The sequence below is a fragment of the Pipistrellus kuhlii genome, unplaced genomic scaffold (assembly GCF_014108245.1).
Source record: "Pipistrellus kuhlii isolate mPipKuh1 unplaced genomic scaffold, mPipKuh1.p scaffold_m20_p_15, whole genome shotgun sequence".
Lineage (NCBI taxonomy): Eukaryota > Metazoa > Chordata > Mammalia > Chiroptera > Vespertilionidae > Pipistrellus > Pipistrellus kuhlii.
Window position 1 is genome coordinate 33,404,062 of NW_023425460.1, and position 16,495 is coordinate 33,420,556.

Genomic DNA, 16,495 nt, shown 5'->3' on the forward strand with positions numbered 1-16,495 from the left:
TGATCTCTCATACCTCCCATAGGTTTTGTTTCCTCTTGCATCTTCAGCGTGTCCTCTCTATTCACTTCTCCTCAGTGACATATATATGAAATTTTAAAATTCTGACCTTAAATTCCCCTCTAATTTCCCTTTAATTTCTCTCCTATTTTCAATCAGACTTCTTGGTGAAATAATGTAACGGACATTTGCGTCTCTTATTTCCCATTCATTGTAACTCATTGCAGTTTGGCCTCTGACTCCACCACACTATTGGTACTTCTATTAATTACATCAGCAATGACCTTCATTTGCTAAATCCATTGGATGGATGTCTTTCAGAACTTCTCTTATAGAAGCTCTCTGTTAGCACAATTGAGGACTTCCATCTTCTTTAAACCCTCTAATATGAAATATCATGTAGCTCTGGATTCTTTGTAATTCTTTTGTTTTTCTTCTCGTTCCCTCTGACATCTTGTGTATGTCAAGTCTGTCCTTGGCCCTTCTCCATCAACATTCTTCTTGGCTGATCTCACCCTTCTCAAGGTTTTAACTATCACCAATATCCAACCTTTAACAAATAGGTACTGCTGGTTACCCTTGCAGAGTTTAGAAATGGATGACCCTTAAACTAGAGACATTAACCATCACCCCTGCACTCATCTGACTGTAAAGCTCCCTTTGCTTTCCTGAAAGCTCTAATCTCCTTGACCTCCCCAGTGTCCCCGCCTTGTCTCTTCCTCTCCCAGGTTTGACTCCTCCACCAGGGTGTGCTTGAATTTCCCTTCCCTGTGAAACTTTATTCGGGCAGTAAGCTGGAGACGTTACTGGACTTATCTCATTTGTTCCCCATGCCTCAGAGATCACTAGCCTTTATTGTCTGATGCCTAGTGTATTAAAAACAATGGTTACGTCAAAAATTTTATCTTATTTATATGGTTGTTTCAGGTGTGAGGAAATCCAATTGTTTTTTACTCCATCTTAGCCAACATGAAGATATTTTGCACTTATCCAAGTAAGTTTCATACTTGTTTTCTCTGAGCTTTCAGCCAAAATTGGGCAGCACTGCAGTTGTCTGACTCAGATTATTAGTATTAATTAGCTACAAATCAACTGGATAACTGACATTTATAGACTATTTTAATTCACAACAACAGAATACTCATTCTTGTCTAACTCAAATGAAACATTCACCAAGATAGACAACACACTTCAACAAAAGTCATACAAAATATGCTCTCAGACCACATAACAGAAATCAATAAGAGAAAGACAGCTGGGAAAATCCCAAGATATTGGAAATTAAATGACACACTTCTAAATAACACGAGTCAAAAAATCTTAAGCGAAACTTAAGAAATATGTTGAACTAAATAAAAATGAAAATACAACTTATTAAAATTTGTGGGATGCAGTGAAAGCAGTAATTAGAGAGAAATTTATAGCATTGAATTCATATTTTAGAAAATAAAAAATATCTAAAATCAATACTCCACCATAGGAAACTAGAGGGAGAACAGCAATATAAACCTAAATTAAGCAGAAAGAAAGAATAAAAATCAATAAAATTTAAAACATGAAAGCAATAGAGAAAAATTAACAAAACCGAAAGCTGGTTCTTTAAAAAATCAATAAGCCCTGGCCAGTGTGGCTCAGTTGGTTGAGTGTGGGCCCATGCACTGAGATGTAGCCCTTTCAATTCCAGGTCAGGGCTTGATCCCCAATAGGGAGTGTACAGGAGGCAGCCAATAGATGTTCTGCCCTTCATTTCTCTCTCTCAAAAAATACACAGCCGAAACCGGTTTGGCTCAGTGGTAGAGCATCGGTCTGCGGACTGAAAGGTCCCGGGTTCGATTCCGGTCAGGGGCATGTACGTTGGTTGCGGGCACATCCCCGGTAGGGGGTGTGCAGGAGGCAGCTGGTCAATGTTTCTCTCTCATCAACGTTTCTAGCTCTCTATCTCTCTCTCTTCCTCTCTGTAAAAAATCAATAAAATATTATATATTTTTAAAAAATACCCACACAATAAAAAATAAATAAAAGAATGTAATCATTGCACATTCATTATACCTTAATAAAGTTGATTAAAAACAAGAGTTAAATGAAAGAATCAACAGAAACATGAATCTAGGCATTTAATTTAATTTAAAAAAATATATATTTTATTGATTTTGTACAGAGAGGAAGGGAGAGAGATATTAGAGTTTAGAAACATCGTTGAGAGAGAGTCATCAATCAGCTGCCTCTTGCACACCCCCTACTGAGGATGTGCCTGCAACCAAGGTACATGCCCTTGACTGGAATCGAACCCGGGACCTTTCAGTCCCCAAGCCGATGCCCTATCCATTGAGCCAAACCGGTTTCGGCTGAATCTAGGCATTTAAAAGAAAAGTAATGTTGATATTGGGTAAAGGTGATTTAAAAAAAATCTATTTCAGGGAGGAGAGAGGGAGAAAGAAACATCAATGATGAGAGAGGATCATTAATTGGCTGCTCCTGCATGCCCCCTACTGGCGATTGAGCAGCAACCCCGGCACATAAATCCAATGGTGTCCTCCTGGTTCATAGGTTGATGCTCAACCACTGAGTCACACCAATAGGACTGAGTAAAGGTGATTTTAAACAAAACTTATAATATGCCATTCTCATTCGCTTGTGCATTAGCTAAAAAAGAAACAACTACATGAAACATTTCAGGTACTATTTTTCAAGGTGATAATCAGTTTGCTTTTAATAGAACAAAGAGGTCATTTGTCATTAAAAAATGACTAGTGGGGCCTGCCAGCATGGCTCAGTGTTTGAGTATCAGTTTGATTCCTCATCAGGGCACATGCCTGGGTTGTGGGCTCCATCCACAACCCAGTGGAGGGCATGCAGAGGAGACCAATCAGTGATTCTCTCATCATTGATGTTTCTCTTTCCCTCTCCCTTCCTCTCTGAAATCAATTTTAAAAATATTTTTAAAAATGACTAGTGGAGTCCTAGTCGATTTTGCCCAGTAGTTAGAACTTAGGTCTGTTAACGAAAAACCATTGAAACCTGTAAAGAATTTTTTTAAGAGTTTATTTGAGCCAAAACTGTCGACAATTGCCGGGAAGCAGAACCTCAACGGATTGAGATAATGCTCCGAAGAATGACGGGTTACATTTCTCTATTTATACACTGAAATTAAAGGAGGGCCATAGGTGGGTTACATGAAATTCATTGGTGATGCAGTAAGGAGGCGGGAGAAAGCAAAGCGGTGGGAAACTCCTGGGATTGGATAAAAAGTAAAATGATGGATGTGTACTCAGGTGAGTGCAGGAACAATTAACATGTTATAGAAGGAATTTGAGGCATCTGTCCTGGCGCCCACCACATTTGGTTGTTCCCCAGGGGCTCCGGAAAAAGAGAAGTTACAAGTTACCCAGACATCTCAGATATGTTATCTTAGAGGCAAAAAGGCAAATGGGCTCAGTAAAAAGATCAAAGTTGATCTTTGTCTGGGAAAATATCTGGGACATGACTACCTACTATAATCTGTTAGATATTTAATTTTCAAACCATCTTTTGTGGTTATCTTAGGTTTCTGGGTTTGCAAGACTGCCACGCAGGCCTTCCCTGAGCTTGTCAGGTTAGCTTGTGGCTCTTTTCTTTCACAGGTCCAAGGACTAAAGGGTCAAGGGTTCTTCATTCCAGATGGGTTGCAGGCTCCATCCCCATCCTTACATGGGGCACCTGTAGGAGGCAAGCAAAGGACATCGTTTCTCTCTGTCTCTCCCTCTCCCTTCCACTCTCCCGAAAATATCTTCTGGTAAGGATTTAAAAAAAAAAAAAAAAAAAAAAGACAAGTGGTACTGATAACTTTTGACATTTATTGACCATTTACTTTTTTTAAAATTGCCTGTTTGTGAACTTTTGCCAATTTTTCTATTGGGTTGTTGCTGTTTACAGGCCTCGTCAGCCTGGGAGCTCCTTGGGGACAAGAACTGTATGTATCTCAGTTCTTTCTCTATCCTCAGCCCAGTGTTTGTATTGAAATACAGGGTTTGTATTTCGTTCACAAATACAAACACTGTGCTGTTAAAGTGGAACTGAATGATCTTAATTTATTCTCGTAACCCTTTGGAGATTTTAACATTATTTTTATTTTACTGGTGAGGAGCACACGATGCAGAGGTTGAATAATTTGCAGTCATACAAGTGTCACAATTGGGATTGTATGTAGTCAGGTCTTCTGACTTTAAACCACGAATTTACTGAAACTGTCCTGCATTTCCTCCAGAGACGTTTGCTCGGGACCCGTCTTCTTTCGGGGACCAACTGAGTACTTTAAATGAATGTACAACTAGCCAAGATGAACCTCTTGCTAGGCACCATGCATCCCTTCCTTGCCTCCTCTTTTCCTTCCGCTTTGCGGTCTTTTGGCCCCGGCGACTCGCCATCGCCCGCGCGGAGGCGTTCGCCGGCTGCGGTGATGGCGACGGGGACGCCGGATTCGCAGGCGCGGTTCGGCCAGTCCGTGAAGGGGCTGCTCACGGAGAAGGTGAACACCTGCGGCACCGACGTCATCGCCCTCACTAAGCAGGTGCTGAAGGGCTCCCGGAGCTCCGAGGTGAGCGGCGGGACACTGCCGGGGCCTCGCGCCCCGGACGCCGGGCTTCCAAAGCTGTGGAACGGGGGGCGCGTTGCATCTTGGGAGTAGTAGGCTGTGGGCCGTGGCGGCGGGTAGAGCTCGTCCGCGGAGGGCGAGCGTTGCATTCTGGGATGTGTAGTTTCGGCGAGGACTAGCGGTCCAGGAGGGGGAAGGTAGAGGATGGGGGTCTGTGTTTTAAAGAGCGGCGATTGTCGCAGGACGACGTGGGGGATAGTAGTCCTAATCAGATCCCCGTTTATTTCTCCGGGTTGTCTCTGTCTCTTCTGGTCCCCAAAGTCCGCATGGTTTTTGCCTTCAACATCCCAGGTGTCTTCCATCTTTTGTGCATCCCCTGTTTATGGATTCATTCTTTTCTGATTTATCTTACTGGGCACATTCTTGAGTTTCTGTTCCTCTTATTTATTTATTTACTTACTTCCCCTTTTAAAAAAGCTTTTGTCATATAAGTGTTTTTTTTTATGGTTAAAATTTCATAATTTTCTTTATTTTTATTTCTTTAATAGTATCATACTTTATTCAGAGAAACACTGGAAATATGGATTGCTTTATTATTTATTGTTTTGAGAGTACATTGGGGACAGTGAAACAAGGAAGGGCTTAGGACAGAAGAAGCAACAGGAGAGCCTGGGCTGGCTTCTTTGGCTCACTGAGAGATCTGGGAAAAGGGGCCTTGGAGACAGGGTCAGGGGTTAGCCTGGTAGGAATGCTGTCCCTGTCCACTGCTCCCGAATTACAAGCCTGTGGGGTTCCTTAGAGTGAGGAGATGCACACCTGAGAGGAAAGAAGAGCGGGAAGAGGAAAGGGCTCCCTGGAGTGGGAATGCACACAGAACTTCATCTTTTTACTGATCTTTTACATGATACCACATACTGTATTTCCTTCTATAGTTGCTTACATATTTTGCCATTGTCTTCAGTAGACTGTGAGGTTATTGGGGTGTCTTACTGATGTCACTCCTTCTCAACCCATACAGCATTGCTTCTCTCTTCAGCAGATTCCACATGGATATTTGGTTTGAACCGACAGTTTCCATAAGTAAAACATTCCTTCCACAGCATCCATTTAATAAATACCTGCTGAGTGTTTGCTGTGTGTGAGGGAGACAAAACAAAGTCCCTGTTACTTAGGAAATGAACCTTTTGGTGAAGGGACAAACAAATGACACACATACAAGAACCAGGTGGTTATAAGTGACCAGGAAAGGGCTTTCTGGGAATGTGACATCTGAGCAGACACTAGAATGAAGTGAGGGAGCAAGCCACGGGGGCATACGGAGGCCGAGAGCTCCAAGGAAGTAGCAAGTGCGAAACCTTGAGACAGGAATGTGCACAGTAAATGCAGGGAGGCCACCATGGCTGGCACAAAGTGAGAGGGAAACATACCAGCGGGTGTCCGCAGCACAGGGCACGCTGTGACTGACGCGCCCCCTTCAGCTCAGCTGCACTTCCGCTCCTCCGGGGGAATTGTGTGCTTAGCGGGGGTCCTTTTTGTCCCCCTCCCACCCCCCCAAACCTGTGTAAAGCACTTGGCTTGTTATTGAAATGACATTATTTAATGGAATAATATGGAAAACAATGAAATATGAGTGCAAAAAGAAAAAGTGGATTGCTGTTGCTATGAAAACTAAGTTGAAAGGCAGAAATACTTGTTGAAGTTGAGTACTAAGACAAGCTGCTGTGCAGTTAATTTGTGAGCAAGACAGCGGTCAAAGGCCTGGGATGAAAACTCTAGAAACCTAAAAAGACTGGGTACTCAAAAGAAACCCAAACTGAAAACCTCAGCTCATACACGATGTGTGCGGTCGGTTTGTGTAAGAAAATGATGTACAATGCCACCAAATACATCTACTAGCATCATCAAAGGAAAGACCTTGGCCCTGCGTTATAACAGCATTCCAGGCAATCGCACAAAGTCTATCTTCTAAAAGATATTCTCAGCCTCTCTCCGTCCTCCCATCCCCCCCCCCCTTTTTTTATTGTCAATTCTCACCAGAGGATATTTTTTCCCATTGCTTTTTCAGAGAGAGTGTGGAAGGGAGTGGGGGAGGAGAGAGCGAGAGAGAAGGAGAGAGAGAGAGAGACATCAATTGTTTGCCAAATGTGCACCCCACCAGAGCCAGGGATTAAATGCAACCCTTACAGGCAGATACGCTAACCACTGAACCAACTGGCCGGGGGCCCCTTTTTTATTTACTGTCCCATTGTGGTTCAGGCCTCTGTGGCTGCTGGCTTAGAATACTGCAATGTTCTCCTAATCAATCTCTCTGCCTTCAGTCCCTCTCTAGTCCATTCTACTTACCACACCCATAAAATGGTAAATCTGATCATGCCCCTTTTCTGTAAAATTACACATATGAGGAATTCTAAACTCCAACCTTTAAGTCTCAGCTTAGAAGACATTTAGGAACCTCTCTCTGAACACTGCCCCTGTCATGGATCAGACGTACCCTTCTCTCCACCCCCCCATCCCTGCATACCGCCCAGGGCCATGTTCTCAAAACATCCAGTGCATTCCCTCAGCACTCATGGCATGTATAGTAATGCTGGTGTCTTCTTTGTAACCCCAGTCTGTGAGCCCCATTAGGACAGAGACTATGTATCTTATTGGCATATCATAGGAACTTAATAAATAGTCATTGAATGAATGAATGAATGAATGAAGATTCCATTAGAACCCCTCTTTCTGCTATCAGTTTGTCAGTCACCATCCCCCATCTATAGGAGTTTGGAGTTTACTACTTAAAAGTGGCCACAGGAAGGAATAGGCACTCTCAGACATTGTGAAGTGGGAATTCAAAATGGTATAACTAACGGAAGGGGAATTTGGCAATATGTAGCGAAATTAAAACCCTCTGATCTTGCTGTTACAGTCATGACTTTATGAGTCTATCCCAAAAATAGGCTGGCAAAATGGAGCAAAAATATATAATGTACTTTTTTTTTTAGCACTCATAATAGTAAAAAACTGGAAACAGTCCCAATGTCCACATACTCTTATGGGACTTTGAATACTCCTATGAGACATATACAGTGGAGTGCTGTGCAGCCCTTAAAGCAAGAGAAACAATGAAAATGCTATGGATTTAGCTAAGTGTTTATTGTCAAGTGAAAATAGCAGGGTATGGGAGAGGGCATATTGTAGGTTACCTTTTAAGTAAGGTGAGAGCCTATAGAATAGAAGGACTTACTGTTTTGATGTTAGAAGTATGTAAAGATTTATCAATTTTAAAATGTAAAAACAAAAATAAATAAAAGTTACCACAAGGAAAAGAGTCTGGTGGCTGTGGCAGTGCTCCTGTTCCTGGTTAATTTGAGGTTGTGGGTCCGCGGGGAAGGTTGGCGGACACACATAACAATAGCCCCCTTTACGTGGCCCACCGTGTCTGCCAGGGTCAGGGTGCGACAGGGGCCAGAAACCTCTGTTGATCTCTCCTTGCCTCTTGGTGTTGAGTCCCGTCTCTGATCACAGACCACCCCACTGACTCAGAGCCCAGGGCCCTGGGATCGGTGACCTCATTAAAACCTGCCTCCACATTTCTCCTTTCTTTTCTCTTCCCTGTCCCCATCTTGCCATCCTTCACCTCATGGTTTCACACTTTAAATCCTGAGCTTCTTTCCAGCCCCCCCCCCCCCGCCCGGGGCTTTTATTCCACTTCTAGCCTTCAGTCCTGCTCTAACCCCTGCCCCTCACTCCTCTCGAACCATCCCAAATCTCAAATGTGCCTTTGAAAAATGGGAAGTTAGCTTTTCAGTGGGCTTGTGGGACCAAAGGTTTCTTTTTTATTTTGTAGACTTCTCCTTGCAGCACTAGATTAATAAGCTATAGAGAGAACTCGGCTTCTCAGGAAGTGGCCTTTGGAACAGGTGTTGAGCCCATGCCAGAATTGCCACAGAGACAAAGAAATGGCATTTTAACATGAACAAATGGAACGTTATCCTCCATTACATTAACAGTGTTGGTAGTTGTGTAGGAGAGGGTGGGAGAAGGGAGATTACAGAAAGTTTGGAAATTTTGAATATTACCATTTTATTTTTGTCTTCCAGCTGCTAGGTCAGGCAGCTCGGAACATGGTACTACAGGAAGATGCCATCTTGCACTCAGAAGATGTAAGAAACCATTTCTTTTATGACTTGGGTTTTATACAAAGTTTGTGTGGCTACAAGGAAGTGTAATGTTCTATTTGTCTGTCTGTTTTTAATGCAGAGTTTAAGGAAAATGGCAATAATAACTACACATCTTCAATACCAGTGAGTATGCCCTGTCTACTGACTACTTGCTACAAACTAGGCAGTTGCTTGCTGCGTTGGTGCTTCAGCTGTTTTTCCTATGGAAGCAGGAGTTGGGAGTATTGGTGGGGCTGGTCAAGGATGAGATCCTTCTGAAAAAGATGCCTGAGATTGCAGAAGTTGAGGTGAGGGGTGAGATCAGGAGCAGGGACCACCTTTTGTGAACCTCTCTGTGTTAATTTGAGAACTTCTGAGAGGGAGGGACTGTAAACCTAATGGCAGGGCCCATGCCAGGACCATGCTATCATAGTGCTTGGCACCCTGTAGGTACTTAATTAGTATTTGTTGATTGTCAGTGCTCAAGCTTTCTCCTGGGGAGTCTGTTCCTTCAGAGGGAGTCAAGTGTAACTGACCTATATCCTACATTCCCCACATGTATCCCAGCCCTAGCTATGTGTAAATCATCCAGGAAATTTTGAAATGTAAAGACATCTTCTCCATTATATCTCTGGATAATGTTATAATTTAATTAGCTTTTCATCTCATTTAATTTTGTTGTATATTTTATGTAATTGATATTATACTTAGGTACCTTCTGGAAATATATGGTTGGGAATTTAACTCTTGATATTTAAATAACTAGTTGTTCATTCTTTGGGTTTGTACATATCAGCTATGAGACCATTTGACTCTACATACTCTGCAAACCAAATTGAGTCATGCATGTGGTTTGTGAGACCACATCCCACACTCTGTGATAGGATATTGTTACCTCTTTAGGTTTGGAAGTCATCTTTTCGGCAGCTCTGCACTCTGATAGTGAACGGATTCATGAGCACAAACTTAGGATGGAACGGACAGAAAAATAGAATGTATCATAATCTGGAAATGTGTTCTGCCTCTATATATCTGGCTATAAATAACTTCTGCTAGTTCACTGAGTTTTCTTACGTTTATTTTTCTCTTCCTTTTCTGATTTAGGCAAGAAGCTATTCAGAAGAAGTAAGTAACCCCACAGATAGGGGAGTGGGTGGCCATCTGAAGTAGGCTATAGGGAATTATACTGAGGGCCTAGGATTAGTGCAAAACTCTTCAATTAATATACACTCTGGCATAGCTCATTTGTGATATAAAGAATACAGTATATTTCAAAGGCATGCATTAAGTCAAAGGCATGCACCACTAGTACAGGCTTTCTAAGAAAGTTACAGGGTGAAGAGACCAACCTTAAGAAAACTTTTTACGTTGGTAATAATCATTAAGTAGAGTAAATGTGCTAACTTCATTAAACAGCCTTTTAAAAACAATTTAGTGGATTTATTGTTGGCACTACTTATTGGCTCCACAAACCTTTTCTTCATTGTTTAAAAACTTCTGGGGCCCTAGAAGACCAATGTACATGTTGATTTAGCTTCAGCAGTACTTATATGTTAAAGTACAAATAATTTGCAGAGATATCTTTATTGCTCATGCCAGATAAACTTTTTCTCTAATTTCTAGTGTTGAGCAGTCATCAGATCTAAAGGACCAGCTGAATCATCTGTTGAAATAGAACAATTTATAAGAAGGCTTTGCCTGATGCTGAGGAGGAAATATGTACTACAACCGTTGTGCTGTGGGTTTGATTTTCCATTTTCTTCTCCAAAAGTTAAGACAGAAAATATTTGTGATGATGTATGGTTTCTCCTGAAAAGAAGCTAGGTGGTTGAATTTTGGAAGCACTTCTTGAATCAGACTAACCCACACTCTTCTTGAATTTTTAAGTGCTCTATTAGTTTGATATGAAAGCAAAATTAAAAGCTCTCTTAGTTTTCCCCATAGACCTTTAATGTCATATTGTCTAAATGTGATTCTTAAACAAATACCGAGTGGTGTTTTAAATTCAGAAATAGAACTTCTATCGTGCACATAGAAGAATAGTTCTTAAGGAATTTTTTCTTTGATTTATAAATTCAGGAAATATTTTAATTTCCTGGTCACAGAATGGTGATAGGTAAAACCTGTTTTCTAGTAACTCAGGAGATACTTTATTCATTATAGCAAATACCTAAATGATAATCAGGCAAGTTGCATCATATCTGGCCAGCTGCAAACTCCTGCCTTGACCTGCATTCCTAGAGTTTCTTTGTTGTCATTACTCTTGATTATGTGGCCCTGGGTTCATTTTGTAATATTGCTAGTAATCAGCAAATTCATTTGTATGATATTGCCAAATTCGAAAGCAGTTGAATTACTGTGAGTGATTGCATGGGGAAAACATTATGTTTGTAGACAGCTACATATATACATTGAATTAATCTTGTTAAATGGCATTACCATTGTCTAAGTCTGAATGTCTTTACTTTGTTTGAATTTAAAATGGGACTCTCTCCTATTCCAGTTCAGTTCTTAATTTATTAACGGGTTGAGAGAAAGCTGACATAGAAAATAAAGTTTTGCCTTGGCCAGTGTGGCTCAGATGGTTGAGTGTCATCCCAAGCACCAAAAGGCCAGTTCAATTCCTGCTCAGGGCACATGCCCTAGTTGCAGGCTCAACCACCAGTAAGGAGTGTGCAGGAGGCAGCTGATCAATGTTTCATTGATGTTTCTCTTCCTCTTCCTTCCTCTCTCTTTTTAAAAAATATCAAAACATATTTTTTAAATGAAGTTTTTATTGGAAGAAAAAAAATAATCCAATTCATATTACATATCATTAAATATCAAATTGACTAATCATATCAGATTGCATTTATCCCTCATTGTACATGTACATCTTAACTTATGCTTAAAAAAACAGTCCTAACTGGTTTGGCTCAGTGGAAAGAGCACCAATCTGTGTACCAAAGGGTCTAGGGTTTGATTCTGGTCAAGGGCACCCACCTTGATTGCAGGCTCTTTCCTGGCTTTGGCCTTAATCTGGGCTTGCGCAGGAGGCAACCAGTTGATGTTTCTCTCTGTCTTTCCCTCTCTCTCCCACTCTCCTTAAAAATCACTGGGAAAATATCCTTGGGTGATGCTTTTCACCAAAAATCCAAAAAAACACAAACGAGGTGTGAAAAAGTTCTCTTATCATTTATTCTATAAGCATTTATTACAATTACTAAATGTAAACAAACTCAATATAACTTAAAAAGAAGGGTTGAAAACTTATAGCAAATGTTATATTAAGACTAAAGCACGTCCTGGCTGGTTTAGGTCAATGCTTAGAGTGTCAGCCTATGGATGGAAGAGTCATGGGTTCAATTCCCAATTAAGGACATGTACCTTGGTTGCAGGTTTTCCAACCCTGGTCGAGTTGAATATGGGAGGCAACTAATTGATGTGACTCTCTCACATCCATGTTTCTCACTCTCCCCTTCCCCCCCATACACACTTCTCTGCAAACCACGGGACCCTGGGCTCTATGCAGTCCCCCAGCTACCAGCCCGACCAGCCAACAGCATGGTCAGCATTTATGTAAGGGCTCAGGCTCCAGGACCTCTGTCTTTCACTCTACCAGTAGTTGGAGTAGCTGAGGGTCCAGGGGCTTGGCTGCAGTGATAGCCAGAGGTCTGGCAGGCATAGGGGGTTATCTAGAGTGAGAAGGAGACTATGCCATGCCTAAGTAACCTGGCCTCCTTCCTGGAGAGGGAGAGAAACCTGGAGACTGATAATCCAGGAACACCTAGAGAAGAAGCCACCCCAGGTCAGGGACTGGGGGCATTATTTCAAGAGTATCGAGAAGCTGAGGGCTCAGATCTTTACAAGTTCTGGGAAAATGCTCATGCCATTCTACAGATCCACAGTGCCTGTTTTGCTGCTAATGACTTCAGAGTCAAGTATGAGGTGGAGCTGGCCATGTGCCAGTCTGTGGAGAGTGACATCAGTGGTCTCTGAAAGGTCACTGGAGACAGAGATGGGGGCTCTCAAGGAGGAGCTGCTCTTCAAGAAGAACCACATGGAGGAAGTAAATGGTCTACAGAACCAGATTGCCAACTCTGGGTTGACCATGGAGTTGGATGGCCCCAAATCTCAGGACCTCATACACCCAGGCCCAGTATAAAGAGGTGGTTCTGAAAAACCAAGAGGAGCTAGATAAGTACTGGTCCTTGGAGATAGACCTGGACTGGATGAGGAATCTGAAGGCCAGCTGGGAAAACAGCCTGAGGGAGGTGGCGGTACACTATGTCACGAAGACAGAACAGCTCAACCAGGTCCTGCTGCCCCTGGAGGCAGAGCTGGCCCGGATCTGAGCAGAGGAGCAGTGCCAGGCTGAACTGGAGTCTGAGATCACCGCCTGCCCCACCTGCTGGAAGAAGGGGAGGACTTCAATCTTGGTGATGCCCAGGACATAGCCCCTCCATGCAATCCATCCAAAAGACCATCACCCACAGGATTGTGGACGGAAAAGTGGTGTCTAAGGTCAATGATACCAAAGTTATGGATAGCAGAAGTGGGGCACACCTTGTGGGCAGCAGGAGGCCAATAAAAAGTTCAGAGATCAGTCCTGGCTGCTGTGGCTCAGTTGGTTGGGCGTTGTCCTGTGCACTGAACAGTTGCTAGTTTGATTCCTGGTCAAGGCATATACCCAGGTTGCAGGCTCAATCCCCAGTGTGGGGCATGCAGGAGGCAGCCGATAAAAGTTTCTCTCTCATCATTAATGTTTCTATCTCTCCTCTCTTCCTCTCTGAAATCAATATAAATGAATAAGAAAAAACAAAATATGGCTTAATATGAGAACTCTAATTTGGTCTACAGAGCAGACTGACCTACATATTAAAAATATGTTAGCAACAACAAAAACACTGTGGCTGAGGCACTGACCAATCAGAATGAATGATAGTCACAAGCTATGTGCCCCAAATCAGCACATCAGGTACTTGAGGGAAAACTGGGGATAACTCAATTTGAGTTTATCTCTGTGTGGTTAAGTGGATTTATCAAATGATTCTGGTGAATAACCACAAGTTGGAGATAATATAATAAAGTGAACAAGTGGAAATGATAGAGCCCTTTCCTTAACCTCCCACTAATCTGCCCATTCAAGATAATAAAGATACCATTTCAGCAAGGAGTGAGAAACTAATTTTATGGAGAGAGTATTTTGTAAACTAAATTTAAAAGTTTTCATCATAATGTGAGTGCAAAAAAACCTGATGCTTATAAAAACACTCATTTTTCCCCACATACTTCATAGTTGGAAATATTCTAACTTTGAATAGGATTTTTTTTCCATGGGTTTAGTTTGTTAAAGATACAAAAAAGAAAAAAAGGCACAGCACCTTCCTATTAATACTTAACAGCTAACTGACGTCAGGGAAGATTATTAGCAGACTAGGGGCCTATTGCAGGAAGATTCCTGCAAGAGGCCGCTGCGGCCATGAGCTGCCCACACTTTCCCCCTGGCAGCTGCCTTGCTTTCTGCTTTTCTTCCCTCTTCCTTCTTTGCTGTCTTCAGTCTTCACTCCTCCCTTCCTCCACGTATGCACATTGACTACCATCTTTGTTGAGTTAATTTGCATACTCGCTCTGATTGGCTGTGGGTGTAGCAAAGGTACGGTCAATTAGCATTTTTCTCTTTTATTAGTATAGATGAGATTAATGAGTATAATTTAGTAGATTTTGCATTTATATATTTCTTCACTTGAAACCCTATATCTCCTTACTACTATAATGAACAGATATGATTATTACAAACCACTAAAGGAAATAAGACACAACTCTGTAAAATGAAATAATACCCAATAGACACAAGTGAATTGATAAAAAAATTACTAGAGGTTAAGAATGAACTGAGCAGAAGTTGCTTTCCTAAATAAAATTCAAAATTGAGTGAAAACTGTTATATATGGTATTGATTTCATCTCTATGATATTCTGGAAAAAGAGGGAGGACAGATCAGTAGTTGTTTTTGGGATGATGGGAGGGGGAGGCATGTGGTAGTGACTGAAAGGAACCACACAGGGTGGTTTGATCAAACATTCCTCACTGGGATGCCATATAAGGTAGTCATGTCCCCGGTCTACAGCTTCCTTAGCAAAGATCAGTCTTTGCCTTAAGCGAGTCCTGTCCATTGTTTCTGTGTATCCACGATAACATACCTTTAAATGTCAGAGCAATTTTCTTGAAGGCACAGCTGCAGGCACCAGAGCAGGAGGCCACAGAACCGTCAGTGATATCAGGTTTCCTGCATACCATCTCTATGTACTGTAAATATTCATTATTAAGTATCCTGTACCACCAATGTCAAAGCAGTACATGTTACTCCATTTTGCTTTTTATCTATTATAGTGATTTCCTCACTTTGCTTTCTCCTGCCTCAATCCACCACCAATGGATTTCAGGTACCTTCCTTATGTTCTCATCTTTAATTATAAATTCATAGAAGGAACTCAAAACTACTATTCTTCCTTGGTCAGTGTGGCTCAGTTGGTTGTCCCATGCCCCAAAAAGTCTCTGGTTCGATTCCTGATCAGGGTATATGCCCGGGTTGCAGGCTCGATCCCCAGTAGTGTGGGCATGCAGGAGGCAGCCAGTTGATGTTCCACATCAATTTTTCTCTTTCCCTCTCCCTCTTTTTCTAAAATCAATTTAAAAAACTTTTTTTTTTTTTTAACTGTCATTCTCAAGAGCATTTTTCCCATCCATCTTGCTTCTGGGCATGTCCTCAAAAACTTGGCTCAAATAAACTCATAAAACTTTACTATAGTTTTGGATATTCTTTTCTTGACAGAGGGGCTTATAGTACAAAAGCGTATGAAGAAACATTTTTGGGCAAGAGAACTGTTCTAAGAATTCTCTTGCACACTAAAGAAAGGTGAGATTTACTAAGTGTAAATTATATCAATAGACCCAACTTTAAAAAACAGATTGAGAAAAGGTGACTTCATCCCCCAAATGGGCAAAGATCATTATATATGTGGTTGCTCATGTAAGTCAGATACGAGGTTTATAAAATGAGAATCAAGGTGACCAATGAAGGAATATAGAAATTAATAATAATAGCCTCTTTGTGGTTGGAAAGACTAGAGACAGCCAAGATGACATTGGGCCAGCAGGGCCAGGGCACAGAGCGAGGCTGTGCTGGAGCAGCAGGCTGGAAGCAGTCCCGGGCGGCGGCCAGCAGAGGCTGGATGCTGGTTTGGGAGCCCCTGGGCTCAAGCCTGCTTCCCCTGGGATGGGGCCTTGGGTGAGTTCAGTCTCTGGAGCTGGCTGCGGTGAACTCGAGTCCAGGAGTCCAGAGACCAAGGAGACGGTGAGTGTGCCGCCCCTTGCCTCCTGGCCCAGGCCCCAATCCCTCCCTGACCCTTCCTCCATCACCCCCACTAACTCTCGGGCCTACCACCTGCCTTTTAACCCACCTTTTTGTCGCAGTGCACCCCTTCTACACCCCCTTCTTTCAGCCACCTTTTCCCCATCCAGGAAATGCCCCCATCCTCTCCCTCCAACTCCCAACCATCACTACTCCAACGAGGTTCTGAAAGGACGTACATCTGAGAGCAGTAGGGAATGGCCAGAGGTAGAGTCTGGGCTGAGTGGGAGTCCTAGGCCTAAGAAGGCCTGGCCCTAACCCTAACCATAACCCTAACCCTAACCCCAACCCCAGGACTGGGGCAGGGCAGAGTCCGGGCTTACCAGTAGAGCTTTGCTGGGAGCAAAGGCTGGCTAGGCCTGGATGGGTGGGGTGGTGTGGTGGTGT

At 42.5% G+C, this 16,495-nt stretch overlaps 1 protein-coding gene and 1 pseudogene across 2 annotated transcripts in view; both read left to right on the top strand.

The window, feature by feature from the left end:
• Positions 1-4,071: 4,071 nt before the first annotated feature.
• The window catches only part of BORCS7 (BLOC-1 related complex subunit 7), a 32,507-nt gene continuing 20,083 nt past the window's right edge, over positions 4,072-16,495 (top strand). The window contains exons 1-5 of one of the 2 annotated variants that reach the window (XR_004987985.2): positions 4,072-4,570; positions 8,656-8,718; positions 8,816-8,859; positions 9,820-9,840; positions 10,339-10,453. Coding sequence is in view for 1 of the 2 variants with exons in the window: in XM_036437960.2 (XP_036293853.1) it covers positions 4,292-4,570; positions 8,656-8,718; positions 8,816-8,859; positions 9,820-9,840; positions 10,339-10,390 (459 nt within the window). In the remaining variant the exon portion in view is untranslated. Of the gene's footprint in view, positions 4,571-8,655; positions 8,719-8,815; positions 8,860-9,819; positions 9,841-10,338; positions 11,218-16,495 lie in introns of those variants that run through there. The other variant, XM_036437960.2, reaches the window with a different exon arrangement.
• Positions 12,194-14,635, top strand: LOC118719024 (annotated as a pseudogene).